At 40.0% G+C, this 27,007-nt stretch overlaps 1 protein-coding gene across 1 annotated transcript in view; it reads left to right on the top strand.

Annotated features, from left to right (window-relative positions):
• Positions 1 to 27,007, top strand: part of ST8SIA6 (ST8 alpha-N-acetyl-neuraminide alpha-2,8-sialyltransferase 6) — a 159,827-nt gene that overhangs the window by 117,307 nt on the left and 15,513 nt on the right. The window contains exon 4 of the mRNA XM_070471835.1: positions 894 to 980. Coding sequence (XP_070327936.1) covers positions 894 to 980 — 87 coding nt within the window. The remainder of the gene's footprint in view (positions 1 to 893; positions 981 to 27,007) is intronic.

Here is a 27,007-nt window from a genome sequence, read left to right as displayed (position 1 = left end):
TTTCCAACCTCTAATAAATACGCCTTTTAGAGGTAAAGTTTGGAGGGAATGCATTGTACTCTGTGGTGGTGGGGAAGATATTTTCCTGACAAGATTATTTATTGCCTTCCCCACCCACTCACTAACATCTATTCCATCTCTTTATTGCAAAACCTTGATCATAGCTGGCAACTAGTGAGTATGATATTAATTGAAAGGAAATTTAATGGGGTTTTTTTTTTCACTCAAAATGATATATGCATTTTTAACTGATAACCCTTAAAGACTAGAGGCTATTTTATGATTAAAGGAGTTATTAATTAATGATGAAATTTCAGATGGAGGGAGGTCTACCAGGGACTGGGAACAGGCCATACTGTATAACTGTGCCTGTAGATTTTTTAATGCCCAATATACATCTCTTTTAACCTGTCCTAATCTGTTTTTTTAAATGTTCTGTTCAAAATCAAAGGTTAAGATGATTACTTTTGAGAAATGTTTTCCATATATCCCAAGGGAAATCTATCAACTTAGAGTCTGAAAAAGATGATAAACTTTATATTTATGGTAAATGTCTATGAAAATATATGTATTTGTTAATGAAAAGCTAAGGTGAAATAGCCATAAGATATGTGTGTGAATTGATGTGCTGTCATGGTTGGTTTGTAATACTAAACTTGACTTATGATGCATGCAAATTACATATTCCTTGATCAACAATAATTATTTGTGAATTGCATGCTCCTAGATGTCTTGACATGAGTATGAGGTTTCCTTGTTTCTATATCACCTTATTTAAGAAAAGATTTAGAGGGCTAGAATGAGATTATAAATATCTTTCGATGACTTATATATTCATTTATCAGTATAAGTGAGATCTTTATTTTCTAATTTCATTGACATTTGACTTTTAGGTATTCAGAGGATGACTATCTTCAGATTATCACAAATATCCAGAGCTGTCCATGGAAACGACAAGTAGAAGAATATGAGAATTTTAGGTAAAAAATTTTTCCATAAATAATATGAGTTTAAAAATGTTTTGTACATTTTCTCTGTGGAGAGAATAAGTGATGTGTTGGGGTTTTTCGTTGCTTGTTTTTTTAATTTTATTTTTGGCTGTTTTGAGTCTTCACTGCTGTGCATAGACTTTCTGTACAGTGAGCGGGAGCTACTCTCTAGTTGTGGTGCTTGGGCTTCTCATTGCAGTGGCGTCTCTTCTTGTGGAGCACGGGCTCTGGAGCACGGGCTCAGTAGCTGTGATTCCCAGGCTCTAGAGCACAGGCTTAGTACTTGTGCACAGGCTTATTTGCGCTGCAGCTTGTGGGATCTTCCTGCACCAGGGGTTGAACCTGTGTCCCCTGCTTCGGCAGGTGGATTTCTAACAACTGAACCACCAGGAAAGTCCCATAATGTGTTGTTAAAAAGAAAAGTAGAGGAAGCCAACTGACAATCAGGAACATTTCCTTCTAAGAGTCTTTCATGAGACACAAGGCCCTCTAACTCCATCTTATACATAGAAATTTGTAATTATGTTGTTGATGTAATTACAAAAATCTCAAGTTCAAAGAAAGTTTTTGCTGTACTTTTTATTATTTTAGAAGATTTTGCTGCTTCCTTGTACTGTTTGTATTTGACATTTATTTATTTATCTTGTATAGAATTTTGGAAAACACAGATAAAAATCATCTATGGTCCCATCACTATAGAACAAAAGCCATGTTCCTTTCAGCATATTCCTTTCCAGTTTTTCTCATTAGTTTTTTAATCTCAGCAACATTCAGAAATATGAGATGCTCCAGGTAATAACCAGGGAAGTACTGTCAGCCTGACAGGACCAGGTTATCAGTGGATGATTACAGAGCTGTCTGCGCTGGCATCACTTGGAGCCTACCCAGACAGAATAAATTATATCAAAAAAATATCCTATGGTGGGGGTTGCCTGAGTACTTCTCTGGCACCCCTTCCTCCTCTTAAAGCTGCTCAAAGAGTAAAGCCAAGCCAGGTATTGGTGTGTCTGCCTGGGCTACATCACTCTGCTTTTCTTTGCTTCGCATCAGCACAGGTTTTGTCTTGTGCCAAGTTAAGACAATTCAGAAATATGTGCTTATCTTTACTAGTCCCTGTTTTATTGGGTTGGCCAAAAAGTTCATTTGGGTTTTCCTGTGATACCTTATGGAAAAACCAGAACACACCTTTTTTTTTTGCCAGCCCAATACTGTAAGTATCAAACTCTTAATAAAGAGACTTGGTTTCCTCCTGAGATTCTCTAAAAAGTTTGTGCTGTTCACGTCTCTTTGGGGTGGTGAGGCTGCTCTCCTGCTTGTAGGGTCCTTCAGTCAGTATATACTGGGGTCATTTGATCAGCTACCTTTGATTCTGGTGCTAATTGAAGCTGGCTTGTGGGCAGCTCCCATTGGGTGAATGAGACACTTCTTGATTGACTCAAAGCCAAAAAGGGACATCTTTCTTTCACTGAGTAGACACAGAGTTGTCATAACTTCCTGGAGGATTCCATTGTCTTTCTTAACTAGCAGTTCAGAGTACAGGATTCCTGTTTAACTATTTAATCTCCAGGACGTTTGATGCTACATTGTCCACTGTAGACAGAAAGTGCCCCCTCAAAAGTCAAATTGGAAACCCAATGTCCAATGAGATGGTAGAGCCTCTGGGATGTAGGAGGTGATTGGATTGTGAGGGTGGAGCCCTCATAAATAGGCTTCATGACCTTGTAAAAGAGTCCATGAACTGCTGTTGAGCCCCTTCCATCATGTGTGGACACAGCAAGAAGACGGTTGCCTAAGAACCCTGAAGTAGATTCTCACCAGACTCTGAATTGGCCAACAGTGCGATTTTGGACTCCCAACCTCCAGAGCTGTGAGAATAAATTGCTGTTGTTTATAAGCCACATGGTCTATAGTATTCTGTTATAGCAGCTTAAATGAACTTGGACACAGTCCTACTGAAGACTAGATTTGAAAGATTTTTGTGGCAGGAAGATCAGATAGAAACTGCACAGGCAATTGTAACCTGGTTGATCAGGGTCAGTGAGTAGTGGAAGAGTCTGGTTTTGAGAGACATTTCTACAAGTGCAGAGTAGGCAAAAAAAAAAAAGAGAGAGAGAGGTATTGAACTATTGAGGATCAATCCCAGATAATTAGCTGGAAGTACTAGATGAGTTGTGACATTGACAGTTAACATAAGAGTAAAGGAACTTCTACTTCTGGCTGTAAAGTTGATTTAGAGCAAACCTCCTGAGAATAATACGAGCAAAACAAAGCATACTAAACACCCCATTGAGGCAATGGAGAACTCCCAAGGCAGGGGAAATTCCAGGGCAAAGATCCAGAAGCAGAGAGAAGCTGAAGGAGAAGAGACCTGCCTTTGAAGCTACTTTTCCTCACAAGGAACTTGCTGGTTGCAAAAGCAAAAGCGAGGGGCAGAGGCAGAAACATTGAGCAGTGCTTCCAGCAAACCCTAGAGAAGACCAGTTTTCTTCACAACTGAAGCTCGGTTGAAGTCATTTCCATCCTTACTTGGACTTAGATCTGCCGTTAGCCTAGATGGCTGATAAAAACACAAGAATCCTGGGGCATTATTTAATCCAGTGGTCTTCAGCCTTTTTGGCACCAGGAACTGATTTTTGTAGAAGACAATTTTCCACAGACTAGGATGGGGGGTGGTTTCAGGATGATTCAAGTGCATTACATTTACTGTGCACTTTATTTCTATTATTATTATATTGTAATATATAATGAAATAATTATACAATTGTCACTTACCACTCCCTTATCAGTGAGGTGTTGATGTGAGTCTGCAAGCAACTGATTTATTATGTTCTCTGTGCAAACGTCTCTGCTAATGATAATCTGCGTTTGCAGCTGCTCCCCGGCACTAGCATCACTGAGTCAGCTCCACCTCAGATCACCAGGCGTTAGATTCTCATATGGAGTGGACAACTTAGATCTCTCCCATGGGCAGTTCTTAGTAGGGTTTGTCCTCCTAAGAGAATCTAATGCCACTGCTGATCTGACATGAGGCAGAGCTCAGGCAGTGATGTGAGGGATGGGGAGCAGTTGTAAATACAGATGAAGCTTCATTTGCTCACCCACCATTCACCTCCTCCTGTGTGGCCCAGTTCCTAGCAGGCCGGGGGACTCCTGATTTAATTCACTGAGGGCCTCAACAAAAAGATTGAGGAAGGACCAGTGTGCTCTCTCTCAAGGAGAAGACTCATCTTCTCCTTCGCCATTAGCCTTGAGACTCCTACTGGGACATACACCATTGGCTCTCCTGGTTCGTAGGCTTTGGGTGTGGACTGGAACTACACCGCTGGTTTCCTGAACCTCCAGCTTGCAGATAGCCTATCGTGGGACTTCTCAGTCTCCATAATCATGCGAGCCAATCCCTCATAATAAATGTTCTTTCTACATATCCACAGAAGAAAAATAATCCACTCTGGAAGAAGATAACCTCATTATGAGCCTTGAATGATCCCTGCAAGTTGTTACTCACAATGTCTAGCTCAATTAAAAAGAAATTTCTTGGGACTGCCTATTGGTGCAGTGAGACTGCATTTCTACTTCAGGGGGCATAGGTTTGATCCCTGCCCAGAGAACTAAGACCCCGAATGCCTTATGGTGCAGCTCAAAAAAAAAAACTTTCTTTTAATTTAAAAAAGAGAATTCTTTTTAAAGATTTTCCCTTCTTTTCTGTGTGTGTGTGTGTGTGTGTGTGTGTGTGTGTGCGTGCACACTAAAAATCAAGAATCTCTTTGAATCCAAAGCTGTATTAAAGAAACTGGTACAAATGATGATGGATAAATACTGTATAGCTGGATGGTATGCAGATAGACTAGCCATTTTCCCCTTAGAACTGTCTCAATATAAAAAGTGCATCCATCACCATGATGGTTAACCAGTGGTCTATCTATCTTTCAGGGCCAATTTAAGTAAACATCTGGGACTATAGTACTAACTGTTTGTTGTCACTCAAGAGAACAGTCATGGTAACATTTATTTATTTATTTGAATATTTATTATATCAAAATGTTCTTTTTATGGGCATATTTGTAAACTAAATTACATAAACCCTCAACAGAAATCTGTGCCATTAAATTATAATAAACCGTTCACTTTCCTCAATTTTTACTGCTATAGCTTGCCAAATCTGGAGAGTTTCTGGCTTATTTATAAAGCTGGTATTATAGAAATGTCCCCTATTATTATAGTTGTCAAGTGGCTAAATACTTTTCTATTTTATTTATTTATAGCAATTTATACCAAATTGAAGAAAACTGAAAGGTGGTAATACTCTTTTAGCAGGAATAGCAAAAGTTACACTAAACTGTGAAAAATGTGAGTAAGTGAATATATTCTAAACCCAGCTGTAGCCTGATTGTTAAAACTCCCAACAGTTGACACCTAGGAGCTATTGAAGATTATGGGATTTTTGTGGTCACAGGATCTCAAAATCAGAGAGCTTTTTAAAGTGTTTCTAAAATGAATGTGCTACTTGCTAGCAGACGGCATGCATTTTATTTATCAATAAATATTTGTTTGGGGTTTACTATGTCAAAGAACAGGCTTAAGCCTGATACAGTGTCAGCCACAAAGTAGAACCTTAATAAATATGTATTAAATAATGGATGCATGAAAACAAACAAGAACATATAAGGTTTTCTTACTGACTTCAAGGAAATTGTAAACTGTTAGGAGAGATAAGAAATGAAAGTGAATGTGTGTGCTCAGGTGCTCAGCCATGTCTGACTCTTTTTGGCCCCATGGGCTATAGCCCATCAGGCTCCTCTGTCCATGGGATTTCCCAAGCAAGAATCCTGGGGTAGATTGCTATTTCCTACTACAGGGCGGGCGTCTTCCTGATCTAGGGATTGAACCTGAGCCTCCTGCACTGCAGGTGAATTCTTTACCAGCGTACCATCTGAGAAGCCCCAGACTGTTTTTGATTTGATGTATAGCTAGTGCTAGTGTTAGTCATTCAGCTGTATCTGACTCTTTGTGACCCCATGGACTGTAGCCCATCAGGTTTCTCTGTCTATGGGATTTTCCAGGCAGGAATACTGGAGTGGGTAGGTATTCCTTTCTTCAGGGGTTCTTCCCAACCCAAGAGTAGAACCTGGGTCTCTTTCATTGCAGGCAGATTCTTTACCATCTGAGGTACATGGGAAGCCTGAGTGATGTATACAGATACTACAGTAGTGAAGGGAAAAAATACTCAAGAAAAAAGAAAATCTCAGCCCTCTTTTATTTCTTCCTTGGCATATAATTTCATTTGCAAATAACTGTACAAAATTAAGAATGTCAAGGTCTTCCCTGGTGGCTCAGATGGTAAAGAATGTTCCTGCAGTACTGGAGACGTAGGTTCGATCCCTGGGTTAGAAAGATCCCCTGGAGAAGGAAATGGCAACCCATTCCAGTATTCTTCCCTTGAGAATCCCATGGACAGAAGAGTCTAGTGGGCTATAGTCCGTGGTCTCACAAAGAGTCAGACATGACTGAGTGATTAACACTTCACTTTCAAGAATATCAAGCTGTCTGCCTTCTTCTTTTAAAATCATTTGTTAATTTTCATATTACAATTATTTCCCCCAAGCATAAGTTGGTACACGTATGATTTGCATAAAATCTAACCTGGATTTCAGTTTAAGAAATTATAGATGGTTTCCAATTTAGAATGGTTCAACATAACAATTTTTTTATTTTATGATGGTGCACATTCAATATGCATCCATTAAAGACAACTTCACATTTTGAATTTTGGTCTTTTCCGTCGTGTCTGAGGACAGAGGGAACAAAACCTTCCCGCTGCACTGAGAAGTTATCTTGAGATTGAAGATTGAGGCAGGTAACTCTGTATAATCAGTGGATCCATTTATTATGTGGTAACTTACTTACAGAGTGGAATCAGGTGGATGGTGACCCAGAGCTGTACTTCACATCCCCAGGGGGCCATTGTAACAACTGTATAGTTAACTTAGGGTGTGGGAGAATGTGCTTGCAGGCAGTGGGTGCATTCCTAAGTCAAGATTTATGATGGAGAGCTGGTCTCATGCTGCTGCTAAGTTGCTTCAGTCATGTCCAACTCTATGTGACCCCATAGACGGCAGCCCACCAGGCTCCCCTGACCCTGGGATTCTCCAGGCAAGAACACTGGAGTGGGTTGCCATTTCCTTCTCTAATACATGAAAGTGAAGTCACTCAGTCATGTCCAACTCTTAGCGACCCCATGGACTCCAGTCTACCAGGCTCCTCCGTCCATGGGATTTTCTAGGCAAGAGTACTGGGAGTCAGGAATATATCAGCAAAGGTCTTTATCAAGAGACGCAGATTCGATTACTGGGTCGGAAGATCACCCAGAGTAGGAAACTGCAATCCATTCTGGTATTCTTCCCTGGTACCTCAGCTGGTAAATAATCTGCCTGCAATGCAGGAGATCCCAGTTCAATTCCTGGGTCAGGAAAATCTGCTGGAGACGCTAGGGATAGGCTGCCCACTCCAGTATTCTTGGGCTTCCTCAGCTGGTGAAGAATCCACCTGCAATGTGGGAGACCTGGGTTCAGTCCCTGGGTTGGAAAATCCCTTGGAGAAGGGAACAGCTACCCACTCCAGTATTCTGGCCTGGAGAATTCCATGGACTGTATAGTCCATGGGGTTGCAAAGAGTCGGACATGACTGAGTGACTTTAACTTTCACTAGTATTCTTGCCTGGAAAATTCCATGGCTGGAGGAACCTGGCAGGCAACAATCCATGAGGTTGCACAGGGTTGGACATGACTGAGTGACTAACTTTCACTAGTATGCTTGCCTGGAAAATTCCATGGACAGAGAAACCTGGCAGGCAGCAATCCATGAGGCCACAAAGGGTTGGGCAGGACTGAGCGACTGAGCACAGCATCCCTTTAATGATTAACTTATAGCAAAAAGCAATAGAATACAAATATTAAAGTGAAAGAAACAGACCCAGTGTGGGGTCAGAGGTGTTCCTCCCTGTGAGAGTAACATTGAAATACTTAAACATGTTTTGAAATACTCCCTACTCCTTGTTCTCTACTTCCTCTACTTCACCCCTGAAAACTATTTTGTGAAGCTCTAGGAAGCAGGTTTTATCCTAGCAGAAGATTTTTGAGCTTCAGTAATCAGTCTTAGATTTCCTAGGTAACTTGCACGATAATTACTGCATTAGCTTTCAGGAATCGTTTTTTAACTTAAAAGAACTGTGTTCATTTGTGTAATCAATTACAAAAAGCTAACAGTTACACAAGCAACAGTGCTTAATTTTCATTTTACTTTTGCTTTTTTCCCCCCAGAAATCATCATATGCTTATTTTGGTTTTGGTTTCTTTTGGATCCTCTAACACCATTTAATTTCTTTAGACATCGCTGTTTCATAGACATGAGCTTGAATCCAAAAAATGACTGAATATTATCAATCACGTATTTACTGAAAACTTAGTGGCAGAAAATGGTGCTATTAGAAAAATGCATGTGTTTAAGATTCATGCAAATGAGATGCCTTTCAAATTACTTGTAAAACAGGTATTTTGGGCTTGATTACTTTGTAATAGATAACCATTACATGGTAGCAATTTTATTAAATTATCCCCTCAGGTTTGGTTAGATTAAAATTTTGTGAAAATAACTTTGTCTTTCTCTGTTTTGACTATATAAGAAAAGATTTCATTGCTATCAGATTCATTGATATCTCTAAAATAACAGCCAGGGTGTTGCTTTCGTTTTTATTTGGACTCCATTGAAAAAGTACAGTGTTAAACCAAAGAAATGTATAGACTACATATCACATATGCTGATTTTTATGTAGTTTTGACTGCACTGTGTGGGTTGTGGGATCTTAGTTCCCCAGCCAGGAATTAACCCAGGCCAATGGCAGTGAAAGTGCTGAGTCCCAACAACTGGACCATCGGGGAATCCCTTCATATATGTTAATTTTTTTACTACATGATGCTTACATATTTGAAATTGTGCCATTTCATGATTTATCTCTGTGAAAGGGCTTAAATACTGCAAATAAATAAATGGATAAGTTAATGTTTTTCAAATCATAAGACTAAACAACCAAACTTACTTGAACCAACAAAGTTTTCAACTATTTTCTGAAATATGACTCCAAAACCAATAATTGTGGTTTGATTTTGGTTAGTATTTGGTGAATTTATGTTTTTTTCCCCTCCCAGTTAACAGTTAACATTATTATGTCACAGGCATTTTGTTTTGTAGCACTGATATCTTAGAGAGAAGCAAAAGTCATCTCTATCAGAGACTTCTTTTGACTGTACAAAACCGTGTTCACATTTTCTGAACCTCTGTTCTCTTCCTCCTCATAACCTTTAAGTACTTGCTGCTTATGATTCATACAGGGTGACTCTGATGATGGCTCAGAGCAATACATATTTTTAAAAAATTTAAGATGTTTGCACTTTATGATAGATGTTTTGGGTCAGTTGTCAGATTGAAAAAGCTTCTTTCCCTCATTTCCTCTGCCTTGAGACCATTTTTCAGTGTTAATATCCTGTCATATCATTTTCTATTTGTCATGCCATGCAGTCTGCCTGTGCATTTAGGGAAGTAACAAAACCACACCGTGTCATTACACCTGCCATATTTAATAATAGAAACTGACTCTTGCACCTTTAGGGACCAGTTCCTCCCAGTCTTCAGAATATAGATTTTGCCTTAGAAATGCATCAAACCACGTGGGATTCATTTATCTTCTAGATTTTATTTCAAAAATGTATTTCCCAAGTTGTATTTGGTATTGACCATATTGCTTTATGCTCCTAGATCAGAGAACAATATGGTCAATACCATATTGCATAAAGCAATATGGTCAATACTGTTGGGTGAATGTGTAATTTCCTCGGTTCTGTCTTGTCACAACAAAAATTTGAAGCAATGGACGGACCAGTGTTACAACCCCATGCAGTTTTCTTGGATGGACCAGTGTGACAGCTCTATGTTACATCTCAGTTTTATTTAGAAAGCAAAGACAAGACATACTCAAGGCATGAGGGCGGGCTGACCCATGCGAAGACATGAAGGGAAGAGAAGCACCCGGCCCAATTTTGGCTCTTTTTTTGTTTTTTTCTCCTCACCTGAGCATGCCCTATGTAAATTGGGCTAGCTAGGAGGGCTGTTTGTTTTACCTGAGGTTCTCACTCTGTTCTCTGACCTTCCTTTGTTCTGTTCGCAGGCTTTTCCCTTCTTTGTCTTTTAGCCACCGCCATTTCCTTTTCCTATTCTAACTACCTAGTACTACCAAGTACAACTTGGGAAATACATTTTTGAAATAAAATCTAGAAGATGAATGGATCCCATGTCATTTGATGCATTTCTATGGCAAAGTCTATATTCTGAAGATTCTGCTCCTTGGAACATTCATTCATTGGTACATTACACTGTGTGACTGCTTTGGGTCTTAGTTGCAGCATGTGGGGTCTTTTTGCTGCAGTGAGTGAGCTTCTCTCTCGTTGAGGTGTGCAGACCTAGTTGCCCTGTGGCATGTGGGATTTTAGTTCCTTGACCAGGGATTGAACCTGCGTCCCCCGCATTGGAATGCTATTTTTAACTACAGACTCCAGAGAAGTCTCCATTACATTGTTTAAACACTGATGCAATGTGTCTGTATATATGTAGATCATTCTCCAGTGTTTCAGCATTATCTCCTTCACTTCTGAGTTAACATTTCAATGGAGTTCCTGTCCTGTGCTTTGACAGTCTTTCACATTTTATTTACCCTGGTTTCCTTATATTCTACTCAAACAGATGAGCTGGTCTTTCATAAAAGTCAGAATATCAGTGTACACATACAAGGGAAAAAGTCATCTGAGATGCAGGCAAAATTCGGTCTTTATTCATTCTCTTCCTCAGCCTGAAACCTTTGTCATTCCCATTGTGAACAGAGAATCACATACCCTCTTAGGTTTTCCTCTGGCTGCAAGTTATGAAGCAGAACTTTGAGTGGGTTGAGGTAAAGCGAAAATTGTGAAGTATATAAAACGTTCATTTATTGTATATTTCGTATATGTATATTTCAAAATGTATTTATCATCTAAGTCTGGGGCAGTTGCCTGGACTTCTCTCCACCCCCCTTTTGGATCTTCTGTAAATTATCCCAGTTCCTTCCTCATTTCTCACTTGCTTCTGTACCATGGGATGTCAAGTTTCCGTGTTTCCAAATGTTTTCTCCCATATTCTTCCTCAAAACTCCACTTTTTCTGTGCTAGATGATCCCTGCTAGGGGATGTACTAATTCATGTTATGATGTGAATGGTGAATGGGGTGGTTTTTCTCAACACCATACCTCCCATTCTGTATCTAACTGGATTCATTAAGGAGAGTCACCAATATCTGATTTACTAATTCTAAATGTCTAGGCCATTGCACCTTCCTGTCAGAGAGAGCCAGAAATTTGAAGGTAAAACTGTGATTAGTATCAAGAATTAACCTGAGTCAGAGATGGCCATCAAATTTTCCATCCTAACTTTCAGTGTGATCCCTACCTGATAATCCCACAGACTAACATCAGATCCCCTCCTGGTTGCTGGAATTTCTCTCCGTATTCTGGGAGACTAGTTCAAGCTCACAGGTGGTTCTGTCTTAATTTAGAAAGAGGCATATTGCTAAAAAGAGATAGTGTTTATTTGAAGCCCTTAATTCTTCTGATCTCTTGGACTAACATGGAATGTTTTCATGTCTTTTGAAGCCATGCAAATCACTGGAATTCTTAGATCATTGTATTCTTAATTCCAATCTTTTTTTAAGTGTGAAACATGCATTCATTATGAGCTAGTTGATTCTAAAATCATGGTATTTTGACATGCTATCTTTGTTTTAAAACTTGATTTAATATATTTGTTTGACTTCGTTAGGTCTCAGTTGTAGCACATGGAATCTTTGTTGCATAATGTGGGATCTTTCCTTGTGAGACATGGGTTCAGTTGCCCCACAGAGTGTGGGATCCTAGTTCCGACCAGGCGTCTAACTTGCTTCCCCTGCTTTGCAAGGCAGATTCTTAACCACTGGACCACCAGGGAAATCTGTGACATGACATCTTGATTTGAAGGGTTTTTTTTTTAATAGTTTTATTTATTTATTTGGCTGTGCTGAGTCTTCATTGCTGTGTGTGAGCTTTCTCTAGCTGCAGCAAGTGAGGGCTGCTCTCTAGTGTCAGTGCATAGGCTTCTCATTGCAGCGGCTTCTCTGGTTGTGGAGCACAGGCTCTCTACGGCGCTCGGGCTTCAGGGAGTTCGCTAGCTTTCCTTTGACCTTTACTCTGGTCATCATTCACCAAACTGGTACTCTTCTCATCCATCATCTGTACAATGCCTGGATGGCTTTTTAAAAAATTTTTATTGGTGTGTAGTAGATTTACAATGTTGTGTTAGTTTCAGGCGTACAACAAGGTGATTCAATTATACATGTACACATATTCATTCTTTTTCAGATTCTTTACTTATGTAAGTTATCACAGATTATTGAGTAGAGTTTCCTGTGTTAGAAGTCCTTATTAGTTATCTATTTTGTAGATAGTAGTGTGTGCATGTTAATTCCAGACTCCTAATTTATCCCTCTGCCCCCTACATTTCCCCTTTGGTAACCATAGGTATGTTTCAAAATCTGTGAGTCTGTTTCTATTTCATAAACAAGTTCATTTGTATCATTTTTAAAAATTAGATTCCACGTATAAGTGATATTATATGATATTTGTCTTTGTCTAACTTGACTTCACTTAGTGTAGTAATTTCTAGGTCCCTCCATGTTGCTGCAATTGATACTATTTCATTGTTTGTTTTTATGGCCAAGTAATATTCCATTGTATATAGGTATGGAAATTGGGAGATGATCTGTGGTCACAATTCACTTCTATCACATCTATCCTTGCCCCAACCTGTTTGGAATCCGTTGAGTTTTTTTTTTAAACATTCAAAGCTGAGACTAAATTCAACCTTAAGGCCCTGTGTTGCCTGGCTACTACCTACTTCTTTGGCCTCACCTCACTCCACGCTCCCCTTGGCTCCTTTTGCTTCAGTGTGTTGGTTTTCAGCTTCATCAAATGTCTGATTCCCGCTCCAGCCACAGCCCCAAAAGCTCTGTCCCTTCGGCCTCCCCCACGCCCTGTTCACGTGCACTAGTCTTTCAAATCCCAAATCCGTCGTCTCTGCCCAGGAAGGCCTTCTCCATACCCGCACATGGAGACATTGCTGCTGTCCTATGACACGATTCTCCTTCAGAACGCTGTCACAAGCATGGATTTCCATTTTGTGTGTGAAAGTGTCTTCAAAGGGACAGTAGTCTTGAAGCAGGATCTTATTTCCCTGTCCAGGGATTGAACCTAGCTGCCAGTATACCAGGGGCTAGAGACTAGAAGAAAAGTTCCTTGATTCTTACCCCATTTGAAAGCAAAAATGTTTCAAGGAGGCAAAAACTGCAAAACAGTTTATTATTAAAGACACAGCACAACATATGGGAGAGCACACAGAGAAACAAGTTTATTTATGTATGTCAGAAGCAGGGCAGAAATACATACCTGGAGAGGAGTGCAAAAGTCCTGAATGAGGAGCACAGAAGCTAGATAAAAATACACACCCAGAGAGAAAGGGTATGGGCATCCTCCCTAATGAGGAGGAGCACGTAAAGAGGTAATTTATCCTTCTGGGTCTTTGTTTCAGTTCAGTTCAGTTCAGTTGCTCAGTCATGTCCGACTCTTTGCGACCCCATGAATCGCAGCATGCCGGGCCTCCCTGTCCATGAAAAACTCCCGGAGTTTACTCAAACTCATGCTCATCGAGTCGGTGATGCCATCCAGCCATCTCATCCTCTGTCGTCCCCTTCTCCTCCTGCCCCCAATCCTTCCCAGCATCAGGGTCTTTTCCAATGAGTCAGTTCTTTGCATGAGGTGGCCAAAGTGTTGGAGTTTCAGCTTCAGCATCAGTCCTTCCAAAGAACACTCAGGACTGATCTCCTTTAGGATGGACTGTTTGGATCTCCTTGCAGTCCAAGGGACTCTCAAGAATCTTTTCCAACACCAGGTCTTTGTTTACATTTGGCCAATTATCATGTTTTTTTCTTCTGAATTGTCCTCCTTGGACCCTCCCCAACATGCATGTGCATCTTTTTGCTAATATGGATCCCACTAGTATTATATATTATTATCATTCATTTAACATCATTTTCCTAGCCTGCTGATATTTTATTGAAAATAATTTATACCCTTGATATCTGTAATAAATACAGCAAGCTATGAATAGCAGCAAAGATGTTTCAGGTCCAGTCCTCTGCCTGGACAGATGTGTAAACATTTGGAAGTCCCACTTTTGCTTCTATGATGCATTTTCTTGGGATTATACCATCCATTTGATAAGAACAAGCACTTTCTATTCTGAGTGTTTTACTAGAACTTTCTTTGATCTTTTCATGTTGGGAAATGGTTATAGGGCAGAAAATATTAGGCTTCAAGTTTCTAGGTTGGAATCTTCCTCTGCATTAATTGCAGTAGAAAAGGACTTACCTTTATAGGAACCATCTCTGGCATGTCTCTCCTTTTCAAGAAGGCTGGTCAAATCATGTTTGTGACACACTCTGAGGTCCAACAAGGAATGACTGTGAGTTGCCTAAAATTAACCAGCCTATGGAGGCAGAGCACAGAGTTCTGCATTCCATTCTTTACCCAAGTTGTTTACAACTCCCCCACCCCACCCACCCGTGGGGATGAAATAAAGGGCTGGCAAGTTCAGGGTAGGATGGGTAATTCTTATCCCTTGAGAAAAGCCTGAGGGTAGATAAAAAGTCAGGGTGTGGAGATAACCAGAGGCCAAAATGCAGTACTTAGGTGAAATCTCAAAAAAACAGAATGATCTTTGTTTGTTTCCAAGGCAACCCACTCAATATCACAGTAATCCAAGTCTATGCCCCAACCAGTAATGCTAAAGAAGCTGAAGTTTGAATGGTTCTGTGAAGACCTACAAGACCTTCTAGAACTGACACCCAGAAAAGATGTCCTTTTCATCATAGGGGACTGGAATGCAAAAGTAGGAAGTCAAGAGATACCTGGAGTAACAGGAAAATTGGCCTTGGAGTACAAAATGAAGCAGGGCAAAGGCTAACAGATTTTTGCCAAGAGAAAGCACTGGTCATAGCAAACACCCTCTTCCAACAACACAAGAGACAGCTCTACACATGGACATCACCAGCTGGTCAGTACTGAAATCAGACTGATTATATTCTTTGCAGCCAAAGATGGAGAAGCTCTATACAGTCAGAAAAACAAGACTTGGAGCTGACTGGCTCAGATCAAGAACTCCTTATTGCTAAATTCAGACTTAAATTGAAGAAAGTAGGGAAAACTACTGGACTATCCAGGTATGACCTAAATCAAATCCCTTATGATTATATATTGGAAGTGACTAGTAGATTCAAGCGATTCGATCTGATTCAGAATGCCTGAAGACCTATGGACGGAGGTTCATGACACTGTACAGGAGGTAGTGATCAAGACCATCCCCAAAAAAAGAAATGCAAAAAGGCAAAAGATTATCTGAGGAGGCCTTACAAATAGCTAAGAAAAGAAGAGAAGCTAAAGGCAAAGGAGAAAAGGAAAGATATATCCATCTGAATGCAGAGTTCCAAAGAATAGCAAGGAGATACAAGAAAGCCTTCCTCAGTGATCAATGCAAAGAAATAGAGGAAAACAATAGAATGGGACAGACTAGAGATCTCTTCAAGAAAATTAGAGATATCAAGGGAATATTTCATGCAAAGATGGGCACAATAAAGGGCAGAAATGGTATGGACCTAACAGAAGCCAAAGATATTAAGAAAAGGTGGCAAGAATACACAGAAGAACTATACAGAAAAGATCTTAATGACCCAGATAACCCCAGTGGTGTGATCACTCGCCTAGAGCCAGATATCTTGGAATGCAAAGTCAAGTGGGCCTTAGGAAGCATCACTATGAACAAAGCTAGTGGAGGTGATGAAATTCCAGTTGAGCTATTTCAGGTCCTAAAAGATGATTCTGTTAAAGTGTTGCACTCAATATGCCAGCAAACTTGGAAAACTCAGCAGTGGCCACAGGACTGGAAAAGGTCAGTTTTCATTCCAATCCCGAAGAAAGGCAATGCCAAAGAATGTTCAAACTACTGCACAATTGTACTCATCTCACATGCTAGTAAAGTAATGTTCAAAATTCTCCAAGCAGGGCTTCAACAGTACGTGAACTGAGAACTTCCAGAAGTTCTAAGCTGGGTTTAGAAAAGGCAGAGGAACAAGAGATCAAATTGCCAACATCTGTTGGATCATGGAAAAAGTAAGAGAGTTCCAGAAAAACATCTACTTCTTCTTTTTGACTATGCCAAAGCCTTTGACTGTGTGTATCAAAACAAACTGGAAAATTCTGAAAGAGATGGGAATACCAGACCACCTGACCTGCCTCCTGAGAAATCTGTATGCAGGTCAAGAAGCAACAGTTAGAACCGGACATGGAACAACAGACTGGTTCCAAATCAGGAAAGGAGTATGTCAAGGCTGTATATTGTCACCCTGATTATTTAACTTATGTGCAGAGTACATCATCCGAAATGCTGGGCTGGATGAAGCACAGGCTGGAATCAAGATTGCCGGGAGAAATATCAATAACCTCAGATACACAGATGACACCACCCTTATAGCAGAAAGTGAAGAAGGACTAAAGAGTTTCTTGATGAAAGCGAAAGAGCAGAGTGAAAAAGCTGGCTTAAAACTCAACATTCAAAAAACTAAGATCATGGCATCTGGTCTCATCACTTCATGGCAAATAGATGGGGTATCAATGGAAACAGTGAGAGACTTTTTTTTCTTGGGCTGCAAAATCACTGCAGATAGTGACTGCAGCCATGAAATTAAAAGACACTTGCTCCTTAGAATAAAAGCTATGACCAACTTAGATAGCATATTAAAAAGCAGAGACATTACTTTGTGACAAAGGTCTGTCTAGTCAAAACTGGTTTTTCCAGTAGTCATGTATGGATGTGAGAATGGACTATAAAGAAAGCTGAGTGCAGAAGAATTGATGCTTTTGAACTGTGGTGTTGGAGAGGACTCTTGAGAGTCCCTTGGACTGCAAGGAGATCCAACCAATCAATTCTAAAGGAAATCAGTCCTGAATATCATTAAAGGACTGATGCTGAAACTGAAACTCCAATATTTTGGCCACCTGATGCGAAGAATTGACTTGTTGGAAAAGACCCTGATGCTTGGAATGATTGAAGACAGGAGAAGAAGGGGATGATACAGGACCAGATGGTTGGATGGCATCACCAACTTGATGGACAAGATTTTAAGCAAGCTCCAGGAGTTGGTGATGAACAGGGAAGCCTGGCATGCTGCAGTCCATGGGGTCACAAAGAATTGGATATGACTGAGTGACTGAACTGAACTGAAAGGCAGGAATGCAAGTGCCCAGTTCCCAGAGGCCAGACAGAAACAGAAGCTGAGTCTGGGGCTGAAGCCAAAAAAGCAGAAGATGATGAATTCCTCAGTGAGCTGCTAGGGCTGACCTGGGAGAGTGCCTGAGAGGACAGCCATCGCAGTGGCTGCTGGGAGCATATGCGGCCCGTTTGTCCACATGAATCAGGTTCATGAAATGACCATGAGCAGAACTGGCTTCCTACTGTCTCTCCATTTGTGCAGAAGGAGCCTTTTGCTGGACACATGCAATGCTTATCACTGAAGCACACAATTAGGACTTGGTTTGGTAAGTTTAAAGACCATGAAATAATGAGACCTTTCATAAAAGAAAATGGTGTCAGTGCAAAATATACAGGGACCGTTTTCCTGAAGAAATGCTTTATAGAACAGCACCCTGGTGCAATTACACATCAGATTGATCCAGCCTTATAATGATAAAATTCCATCTCCATAGGGTTCAGAGTGTTACTTAAGAATCTTAAATATGTTGTCAGACAGTGTCTGGAAAAGGAAAAAAAAATCTTACTCCTCTTTTTTTCTTCCCTTCCAAAGTATCTAATTAAATAAAAGTAGAAATGAATGGATTTTTCACATTTCCTTCACACATTGAATAATAATGGCTGTGACCTGGATTTTTTTTTTTTTTTTTGTCTGCAAAGTAAAATATATTCCAAAAATTTAACATTCATCTTTACAGCTGATTTTGTATTTTTAGAACTTGTGTTTTCCACACTTATGTAATTGGCTATTAACTTTAATGGAACAATTTTTAAAAGTCAGGAGCCAGTCCTATGCTGGGGCGCTTGGAGAGATTCAGGAGGTGAGTTTGCTCATCGCTTTGTGCTCATTCAGAACGGTCTTGGGAGCCAGCCAGAAGGTCCAGTCCTTCTCCTTTTTTGAAAGACTTTGCAACCCCAGTTTTTTACACTTTTCACTTTTTTCACTTTTTCATCTGACTTCTCATTCCACTCCTGCAGTGTGACCTCATTTCATCTTTATAAGACTTGGGATGAGTGAAAACAATAACAGGTTACCATTTTATGAGGGCTTCCCAGGTAGTGCTAGTGATAAAGAATCCACCTGCCAATGCAGGAGACATTAGAGACGCAGGTTTGATCCCTGGATCGGGAAGATCCCCGGAAGAGGGCATGGCAAACCACTATAGTATTCTTGCCTGGAGAATCCCATGAACAGAGGAGCCTAGTGGGCTACAGTCCATAAGGTCTCAATGAGTCAGACATGACTAAAGTGACTTAGCATGCATGCACACATTATGAAAAGGCAACACCCCCAGCCCTGCTTTGGTTTAAGGACTCCTCGTGTCGAGGAAGGCACCACCTCCTCCTAGTAACCCTGATCAGAAACCTGTGCCTTACCCTGGACATCTTCCCTTCAGTGCCCATTTGCAGTCCATCACCAGACTTTAACAATTTCACCTCCCAACTATGTCTCAAAGCCACTTCCTTCTTTCTACTCCCCACCACTGCTTGGGTCTGGGTTACCGTGATGGTTAATTTTCTTTGTCTCCTTGCCTAGGCTCTAGTATCCAGTCCGTATTTAATCAAACGTGAATCCAGATATAGCCATGAGAGTGTTCTTTACATCCACCAGCAGTTGACTTGAAGTAAAGAGAATGACCCTTGATAATGTGAGTAGGCCTCCTTCATTCAACTGATTTCCTTAAAAGCAAAAACTGAGGTTTCCCAGAAAAGATGTTCTGCTTCAGGATTGCAGCATCTACTACTGCCAGCCTGCCCTGCAGATTTCAGACTTGCCAGCGCCACGACTGCATGGGTCAATTCCCTAAAATAAATCTAGATAGATATCAGTGTTAATTGACTCTTGCTTCTGCTTCTCTGGAGAGCCCTAACTGATAAGATCTGCTCTAATGATCTCCGTACTGGAGCTAGGGGATGACTCTGGCAGATCTCATTGTGTCCTTGCCATAACTAGACCTTCAATGACTTGTTCTTTTCTGTAGAAAGAAGTGGAATTGTTCCCCTTGTCTTGCTTCTGAGACTTGTCCTGATGCAGTTCTTCAGGGTTCCCTACCACGCACTCTACCTTCCAGTGCCAGACAGTTTCCCCCAGCAATTTGCGTGTTTCCTGTTCTTTCCCCTGCCAGCTTCCACAGGCCCTGTTTTCTGTTTCTCAGTGTCTTTCTCTGCCGTGCTTGTCTCAATTAGTAAGTCCCCCACATACGAACCTTCAAGTTTTAAACTTTCAGAAATATGAACTTGCATTCCCATGTCCAATCACGTAAGTTAGTTTGTGTGTCCAGCATGCTTTTCATGATGCTGTACTGTAAGATTTAAAACGTTTTTATTTACTTTTTGTGTTTATTTTTTACATATTATTTGTGTGAAAAGTATAAACCTTTGACAGTACAGTACAATACAGCCCATCATGTTAGTTGGGTACCTGGCTAACTTTGTTGAACTTACAGACAAATTGGACTTAAAAACATGCTCTAAGATTGGAATGGTAAATAAGTCCCTTGAATTTGTGCAGGTACTTATGTTTTAAAACTCCTTTTGCTAGGACCCTCATTAGAGTCTTAGGGAACATATCTCAGAAAAAGGAAGCTCTTTAGTCTCTGATTCATCCTGCCTGCCACACGTCTCATTAGGGAGTCTCAGAGAGTTTAATAAACAGAAGAGAGGCCTGGGAGCCCTGGGCTGGGACACTTAGGTAGTTAGTATTCAGAGTGTCCTATAGTGTCTTGTACACTGTGAGCCTTAAGCCATCATTAACATTTCATGGAAATCTGGGAAGCATCCCATTTATAACTAGAGAATTTTGACCTGGGACTCAAAATGAACTGGAAAAAAACAAAAAAGCGAAGGTGAAAACCAAGGAAACATTCAGCACCTATAGTGGTAAAAGAAAAAGGAATTTTTTCAGTTTGAACAAAAATCTCTGCCTCCAAAGTATTTCATTAGACCAACTGTGATGCAACTTGTACATATTCAGATTCCACCTGTATAGGTCAAGGCTAAAAGTATTAAGCCTTGACCAATCTACTTCTTGAGAGTGATAGCTTATGGTTCAGTTCAGTTCAGTTCAGTCGCTCAGTCGTGTCCAACTCTTTGCGACCCCATAAATCGCAGCATGCCAGGCCTCCCTGTCCGTTACCAACTCGCGGAGTTTACTCAAACTCATGTCCATCGAGTCGGTGATGCCATCCAGCCATCTCATCCTCTGTCATCCCCTTCTCCTCTTGCCCCCAATCCCTCCTAGCATCAGGGTCTTTTCCAATGAGTCAACTCTTTGTATGAGGTGGCCGAAGTATTGGAGTTTCAGCTTCAGCATAAATTCTTGCAATGAAAACCCAGGACAGATATCCTTTAGGATGAACTGGTTGAATCTCCTTGCAGTCCAAAGGACTCTCAAGAGTCTTCTCCAACACCACAGTTCAAAAGCATCAATTCTTCAGTGCTCAGCTTTCTTCACAGTCCAACTCTCACATCCATACATGACCACTGGAAAAACCGTAGCCTTGACAAGACAGACCTTTGTTGGCAAAGTAATGTCTCTGCTTTTTAATATGCTGTCTAGGTTGGTCATAACTTTCCTTCCAAGGAGTAAACATCTTTTAAAATCATGGCTTCAATCACCATTTGCAGTGATTTTGGAGCCCAAGAAAATAAAGTCTGACACTGTTTGCACTATTTCCCCATCTATTTGCCATGAAATGATGGGACCAGATGCCATGATCTTAGTTTTCTGAATGTTGAGCTTTAAGCCAAGTTTTTCACTCTCCTCTTTCACTTTCATCAAGAGGCTCTTTAGTTCCTCTTCACTTTCTGCCATAAGGGTGGTGTCTTCTGCGTATCTGAGGTTATTGATATTTCTCCCGGCAATCTTCATTCCAGCTTGTGCTTCTTCCAGCCTAGCATTTCTCATGATGTATTCTGCATACAAGTTAAATAAGCAAGGTGACAATATACAGCCTTGACGTACTCCTTTTCCTATTTGGAGAGAGTCTGTTGTTCCATGTCCAGTTCTAACTGTTGCTTCCTGACCTGCATATCGGTTTCTCAAAGAGGTGGGTCAGCTGGTCTGGTATTCCTTTCTCTTTCATAATTTTCACACTTTATTGTGATCCACACAGTCAAAGGCTTTGGCATAGTCAATAAAGCAGAAATAGATGTTTTTCTGGAGCTCTCTTGCTTTTTTGATGATCCAGCGGATGTTGGCAATTTGATCTCTGGTTCCTTCACCTTTTCTAAAACCAGCTTGAACATCTGGAAGTTCATGGTTCACATATTGCTGAAGCCTGGCTTAGAGAATTTTGAGCATTACTTTACTAGCATGTGAGATGAGTACAATTGTGCAGTAGTTTGAGCATTCTTTGGCATTGCCTTTCTTTGGGATTGGAATGAAAACTGACTTTTTCCAGTCCTGTAGCCACTGCTGAGTTCTCCAAATTTGCTGGCATATCGAGTGCAGCACTTTCACAGCATCATCTTTCAGGATTTGAAATAGCTCAACTGGAATTCCATCACCTCCACTAGCTTTGTTCATAGTGATGCTTTCTAAGGGCCACTTGACTTCACATTCCAGGATGTCTGGCTCTAGGTGAGTGATCACACCATCGTGATTATTTGGGTTGTGAAGATCTTCTTTGTACAGTTCTTCTGTGTATTCTTGCCACCTCTTCTTAATATCTTCTGCTTCTGTTAGGTCCATACCATTTCTGTCCTTTATCAAACCCGTCTTTGCATGAAATGTTCCCTTGGTATCTCTAATTTTTTTGAAGAGATCTCTAGTCTTTCCCATTCTGTTGTTTTCCTCTATTTCTCTGCACTGATCGCTGAGGAAGGCCTTCTTATCTCTCCTTGCTATTGTTTGGAACTTTGCATTCAAATGGGAATATCTTTCCTTTTCTCCTTTGCTTTTCACTTCTCTTCTTTTCACAGCTATTTGTAAGGGCTCCTCAGACAGCCATTTTGCTTTTTTGCATTTCTTTTCCATGGGGATGGTCTTAATATCTGTCTTCTGTACAATGTCACAAACCTCCATCCATAGTTCATCAGGCACTTGTCTGTCATCAGATCTAGTCCCTTAAATCTATTTCTCACTTCCACTGTATAGTCATAAGGGATTTGATTTAGGTCATACCTGAATGGTCTAGTGGTTTTCCTCACTTTCTTCAATTTAAGTCTGAATTTGGCAATAAGGAGTTCATGATCTGAGCCACAGTCAGCTCCCAGTTTTGTTTTTGCTGACTGTATAGAGTTTCTCCATCTTTGGCTGCAAAGAATATAATCAATCTGATTTCGGTGTTGACCATCTGGTGATGTCCATGTGTAGAGTTGTCTCTTGTGTTGTTGGAAGAGGGTGTTTGCTATGACCAGTGCTTTCTCTTGGCAGAACTCTGTTAGCCTTTCCCCTGCTTCATTCTGTACTCCAAGGCCAAATTTGCCTGTTACTCCAGCTGTTTCTTGACTTCCTACTTTTGCATTCCAGTCCCCTATAATGAAAAGGACATCCTTTTTGGGTGTTAATTCTAGACGGTCTTGTAGGTCTTCATAGAGCCGTTCAACTTCAGCTTCTTCAGTATTAGTGGTTGGGGCATAGGCTTGGATTACCGTGATATTGAATGGTTTGCCTTAGAAACGAACAGAGATCATTCTGTTGTTTTTGACATTGCATCCAAGTACTGCATTTCGGACTCTTTTGTTGACCATTATGGCTACTCCATTTCTTCTAAGGGATTCCTGCCCACATTAGTAGATATAATTGTCATCTGAGTTAAATTCACCCATTCCAGTCCATTTTAGTTCACTGATTCCTAGAATGTCGAAGTTCACTCTTGCCATCTCCTGTTTGATCACTTCCAATTTGCCTTGATTCATGGACCTAACATTCCAGGTTCCTATGCAATATTGCTCTTTACAGCATTGGACCTTGCTTCTATCACCAGTCACATCCACAACTAGGTATTGTTTTTGCTTTGGCTCCATCCCTTCATTCTCTCTGGAGTTATTTCTTCACTGATCTCCAGTAGCATATTGGGCACCTACTGACCTGGGGAGTTCCTCTTTCAGTGTCTTATCTTTTTGCCTTTTCATACTGTTCATGGGGTTTTCAAGGCAAGAATACTGAAGTGGTTTGCCATTCCCTTCTCCAGTGGACCACATTCTGTCAGACCTCTCCACCATGACCCATCCGTCTTGGGTGGCCCCACAAGGCATGGCTTAGTTTCATTTAGTTAAACAAGGCTGTGGTCTCTGAAGAAGAAGATTTAGCTTCGGGACCAAGGGACCAGGCTTGATCACTCAAGAGCTTTTGTATAGCAAAGTTTTCTTAAAGTATAAGAAGGGACAGAGAAAGCTTCTGACATAGACATCAGAAGGGAGACAGAAAGTGCCCCCTTTGCTAGTCTTAGCAACTGAGCTATATACTTTTCAATTGGTTATTAACAATAAATCAAAAGAATGTCTCAAGGCTGTAAAGGTCACAGACCACTCCTACAATATACATTTTAAGATAACAGGATTAGAACTAATAATAGAAAGATCTTACCAAACCCACTCCCATAATATACATTTTAAGGTGACAGGATTAGTCAGAAGGTTCTCAAGAAGGAGAAACATGTCCTCAAGCAGGATATATTTTTGTTATATAATCATTGGTACAGAGTTTAAAGAAAAGCATATCCTTGAGCAAGATGAGTTGTTTTGTTTTACAATCATCAGTTCTAGGCTTAAAGAAAAAAAAAATTGTCCATTTCTCTTCCTTGAGAACTCCAGATCCCAATCTCCTCCTCAAGAGCCCAGGAACCCTTTCTTCTCCTCAGGGACCCTGGACTTCTTATCAACTTGCCTAGGAATCGATTCTCTCAAGAGTGAAGCACTATGAAAGGAAGTAAGCTGTTTCTAGATTTGGAAATCTGTGTAGTATAGAGGGTCTCCAGTCTTTTCCTGGAGGTGGAAGGGAGTAGATTTCTTTTCAGAACTGGATTGTGTGGATAAAGTTGCTGAAAGCATGACAGAGCAGGATTAGATCATCATCAAGCCAGGGTTTCTTTTCCATTAAATTTTGGGACACAGTGTCTGGACCACTTGAAAGCCTTGATCCTGTCCATCGGGGACCATGAACACCCTCTGTGTAAAACAAGAACCTTGAATATCTCAGTAATATAGAGGGTTTGAAGCATTCACATGTAAAATTTTTTGCAGCCTTTGAGTTGTGTCTGGACAGGTTGTCAGCGAGGTGCTACCAGCATTATTTTGGGAGCCACTATGTTGTTTGGTGCCATTCTGGAAAGCATCCTAACGGAAAAAGCTCAAAGTCAAGCATTACCCACCCAATGTACTCTATGTAAATTGCAGAGAAATGAATGTCAGAAAATGTAAGTTAACGTAAGGTAACAACCTCAGTCCTATCACAGTAAAGTCTCAACTCCTGTTTTCTCATCTCTAAAATAGGAATAATTATATGTTCTACATTCTTGGTTTTTGTGGGGATCAGATGTCATACTAAATATGCAGTGGCTCTGGAAAGTACAGTGCTTTATAAGGATGGGTTTGTGAATGCCGATCTGGCTGGACGTTTACTATGCATTGGAAATGGTGAGCTTTTTGACTTTGTCTACAGGTTCAAATGTTAATCCATTCCTGAAACACTCTCACAGACACCCCCCGAAATAGTTTTGCCAGTTCTCTGAGCAACTTGGCTCAGTTAAGTTGACCGATGAAATTCACCATCACATCCAGGTAATACCATCAGTGTCCTTTTTTTCTTAATGTCTTTTGTTCTTTTTATGCACAAAGGGGGAAATTGCTATGCTCATTATTGTGAGTGCATCTTGTTGAACTTTGGAGTCACCAAGGATTAGAATTGACTTTGTTTTTAGGAATGATGGAAAATGGAATAACAGAAATAAAATTGTATTTTGTTTTGTTTGTTCTAAGCATCTCAGCTCTATACTAGCACTGGCTGTTACAGGGATCTTTACCTTGTGGACGAACTGGGAAATGACAAAGAGCATGAATTTATAATTCTGCCATTGACTATAAAGGCTTAAAGTGTCCCATTAGTAAGTGACCCAACATAGGCTACAAAAATGACATTTTGGATAATTATTCTGATGTTTTTCCTGGGAAGTTATTATGAGTATTTAGGTGTTTAACATTGACTTTTTCCCCCTCTTTTTTATTTTTATTTTTTCATTGGAATATAATTGCTTTACAATGTTGTGCTATTGTAATTTCTGCTGCACAACAAAGTTAACATTGATTTTTGATAGTGATTTCCTTAAAAGTGCAAGAAGGGAATGGCTAAATCGATTCTGGTACATTCAGACAATGGAACATGACTCCAGCAATAAAAAGGGACAAGTTACCAACATACACAGCAGCATACATGAATGGCAGAAACATTTATACCAAGTCAAAGAAGCCTTACACAAAAGTGTATATATATATGATATTTAAAATTAATTAAACACAAAAATTTTTATTAGAGTACAGTTGATTTAAAATGTTGTATTAATATGATTATGCTTATACAAATTCTGGAACTGGCAAAACTGTTTGGTAAAAAAGAAAAAGATCATGAATGGGGTTGCCTGGAAGGGGTGTTGGGGTGGACGTGGACTTGGAAGAGTTTGAGGAATTGTTTGGTAGAGTTGGTAATATTCTATATCTTGATAGAGGATTGGGTTACAGGGGTCTCTGCACTTCTCAAAACTCATTGAATACATTTGGGATTTTATTGTATGTAAATTCTACCCCCAAATACATAATAATGATATACATGCTGAAGTATTTTGGGTTGAAGTCTACTGATACCTTTAATTTACTTTGAATTGTAATAACTGTAACAGCAAAAGTGAATTGATGGGTGAATATACATTAAGGCAAATACAGTAAAAAAAAAATTACTTGTGGAGTCTGTCTGGTCATTATTCAAATGCACATTGTCCAGTTCTTGCAAATTTCCCGTAGATCTGAAAATTTTATAATTGAGAATATAATTTCAGAAAATTAAAAAAAATTTTTTTTGGCTGCACCATATGGCTTGTAGTATCTCAGTTCCCTGACCAAGGATTGAACCCAGGCCACAGCATTGAAGGCACTGAATCCTAACCGGTAGCCCACCAGGGAACTCCCAGAAAAAAACTATTTAAAATCCCACAAAGGGTACTCTGCTTAGTGCTTTTGTGTGTGTGTGATGCAATATTCTTTCAAGCACCAGATATCCTTAGAGAAATTAAATTACTTATAGACAGTACTTGAGAATCTGTTCCACTGCCTTTCTCAACATCCTTTGTAAGAGATACTTAAAATTATAAACACATAAGGATTTCTGCATTTTCAGTATGTCATATGAATTGTTACGAAATTAAATTTATAATTAAAAATACTTAATATCATGTTTTTGATGACACATCATTTCATTTTCAATTTTTTCTTTTGTTGTTCTCTGCGATCTCACTTTTAGAAATAGTAGGTTCTGAAATACAGAAAGGGATGCTATTTTAATAACATAAGCTAACTTATAAGAACTAACTTGAAAATCTTGATTTTTACAGTTCA

The sequence above is a fragment of the Odocoileus virginianus genome, chromosome 9, assembly GCF_023699985.2.
Source record: "Odocoileus virginianus isolate 20LAN1187 ecotype Illinois chromosome 9, Ovbor_1.2, whole genome shotgun sequence".
Lineage (NCBI taxonomy): Eukaryota > Metazoa > Chordata > Mammalia > Artiodactyla > Cervidae > Odocoileus > Odocoileus virginianus.
Note: the sequence above shows the minus strand (reverse complement) of the source record. Positions and strands in the feature narration are given on the sequence as shown.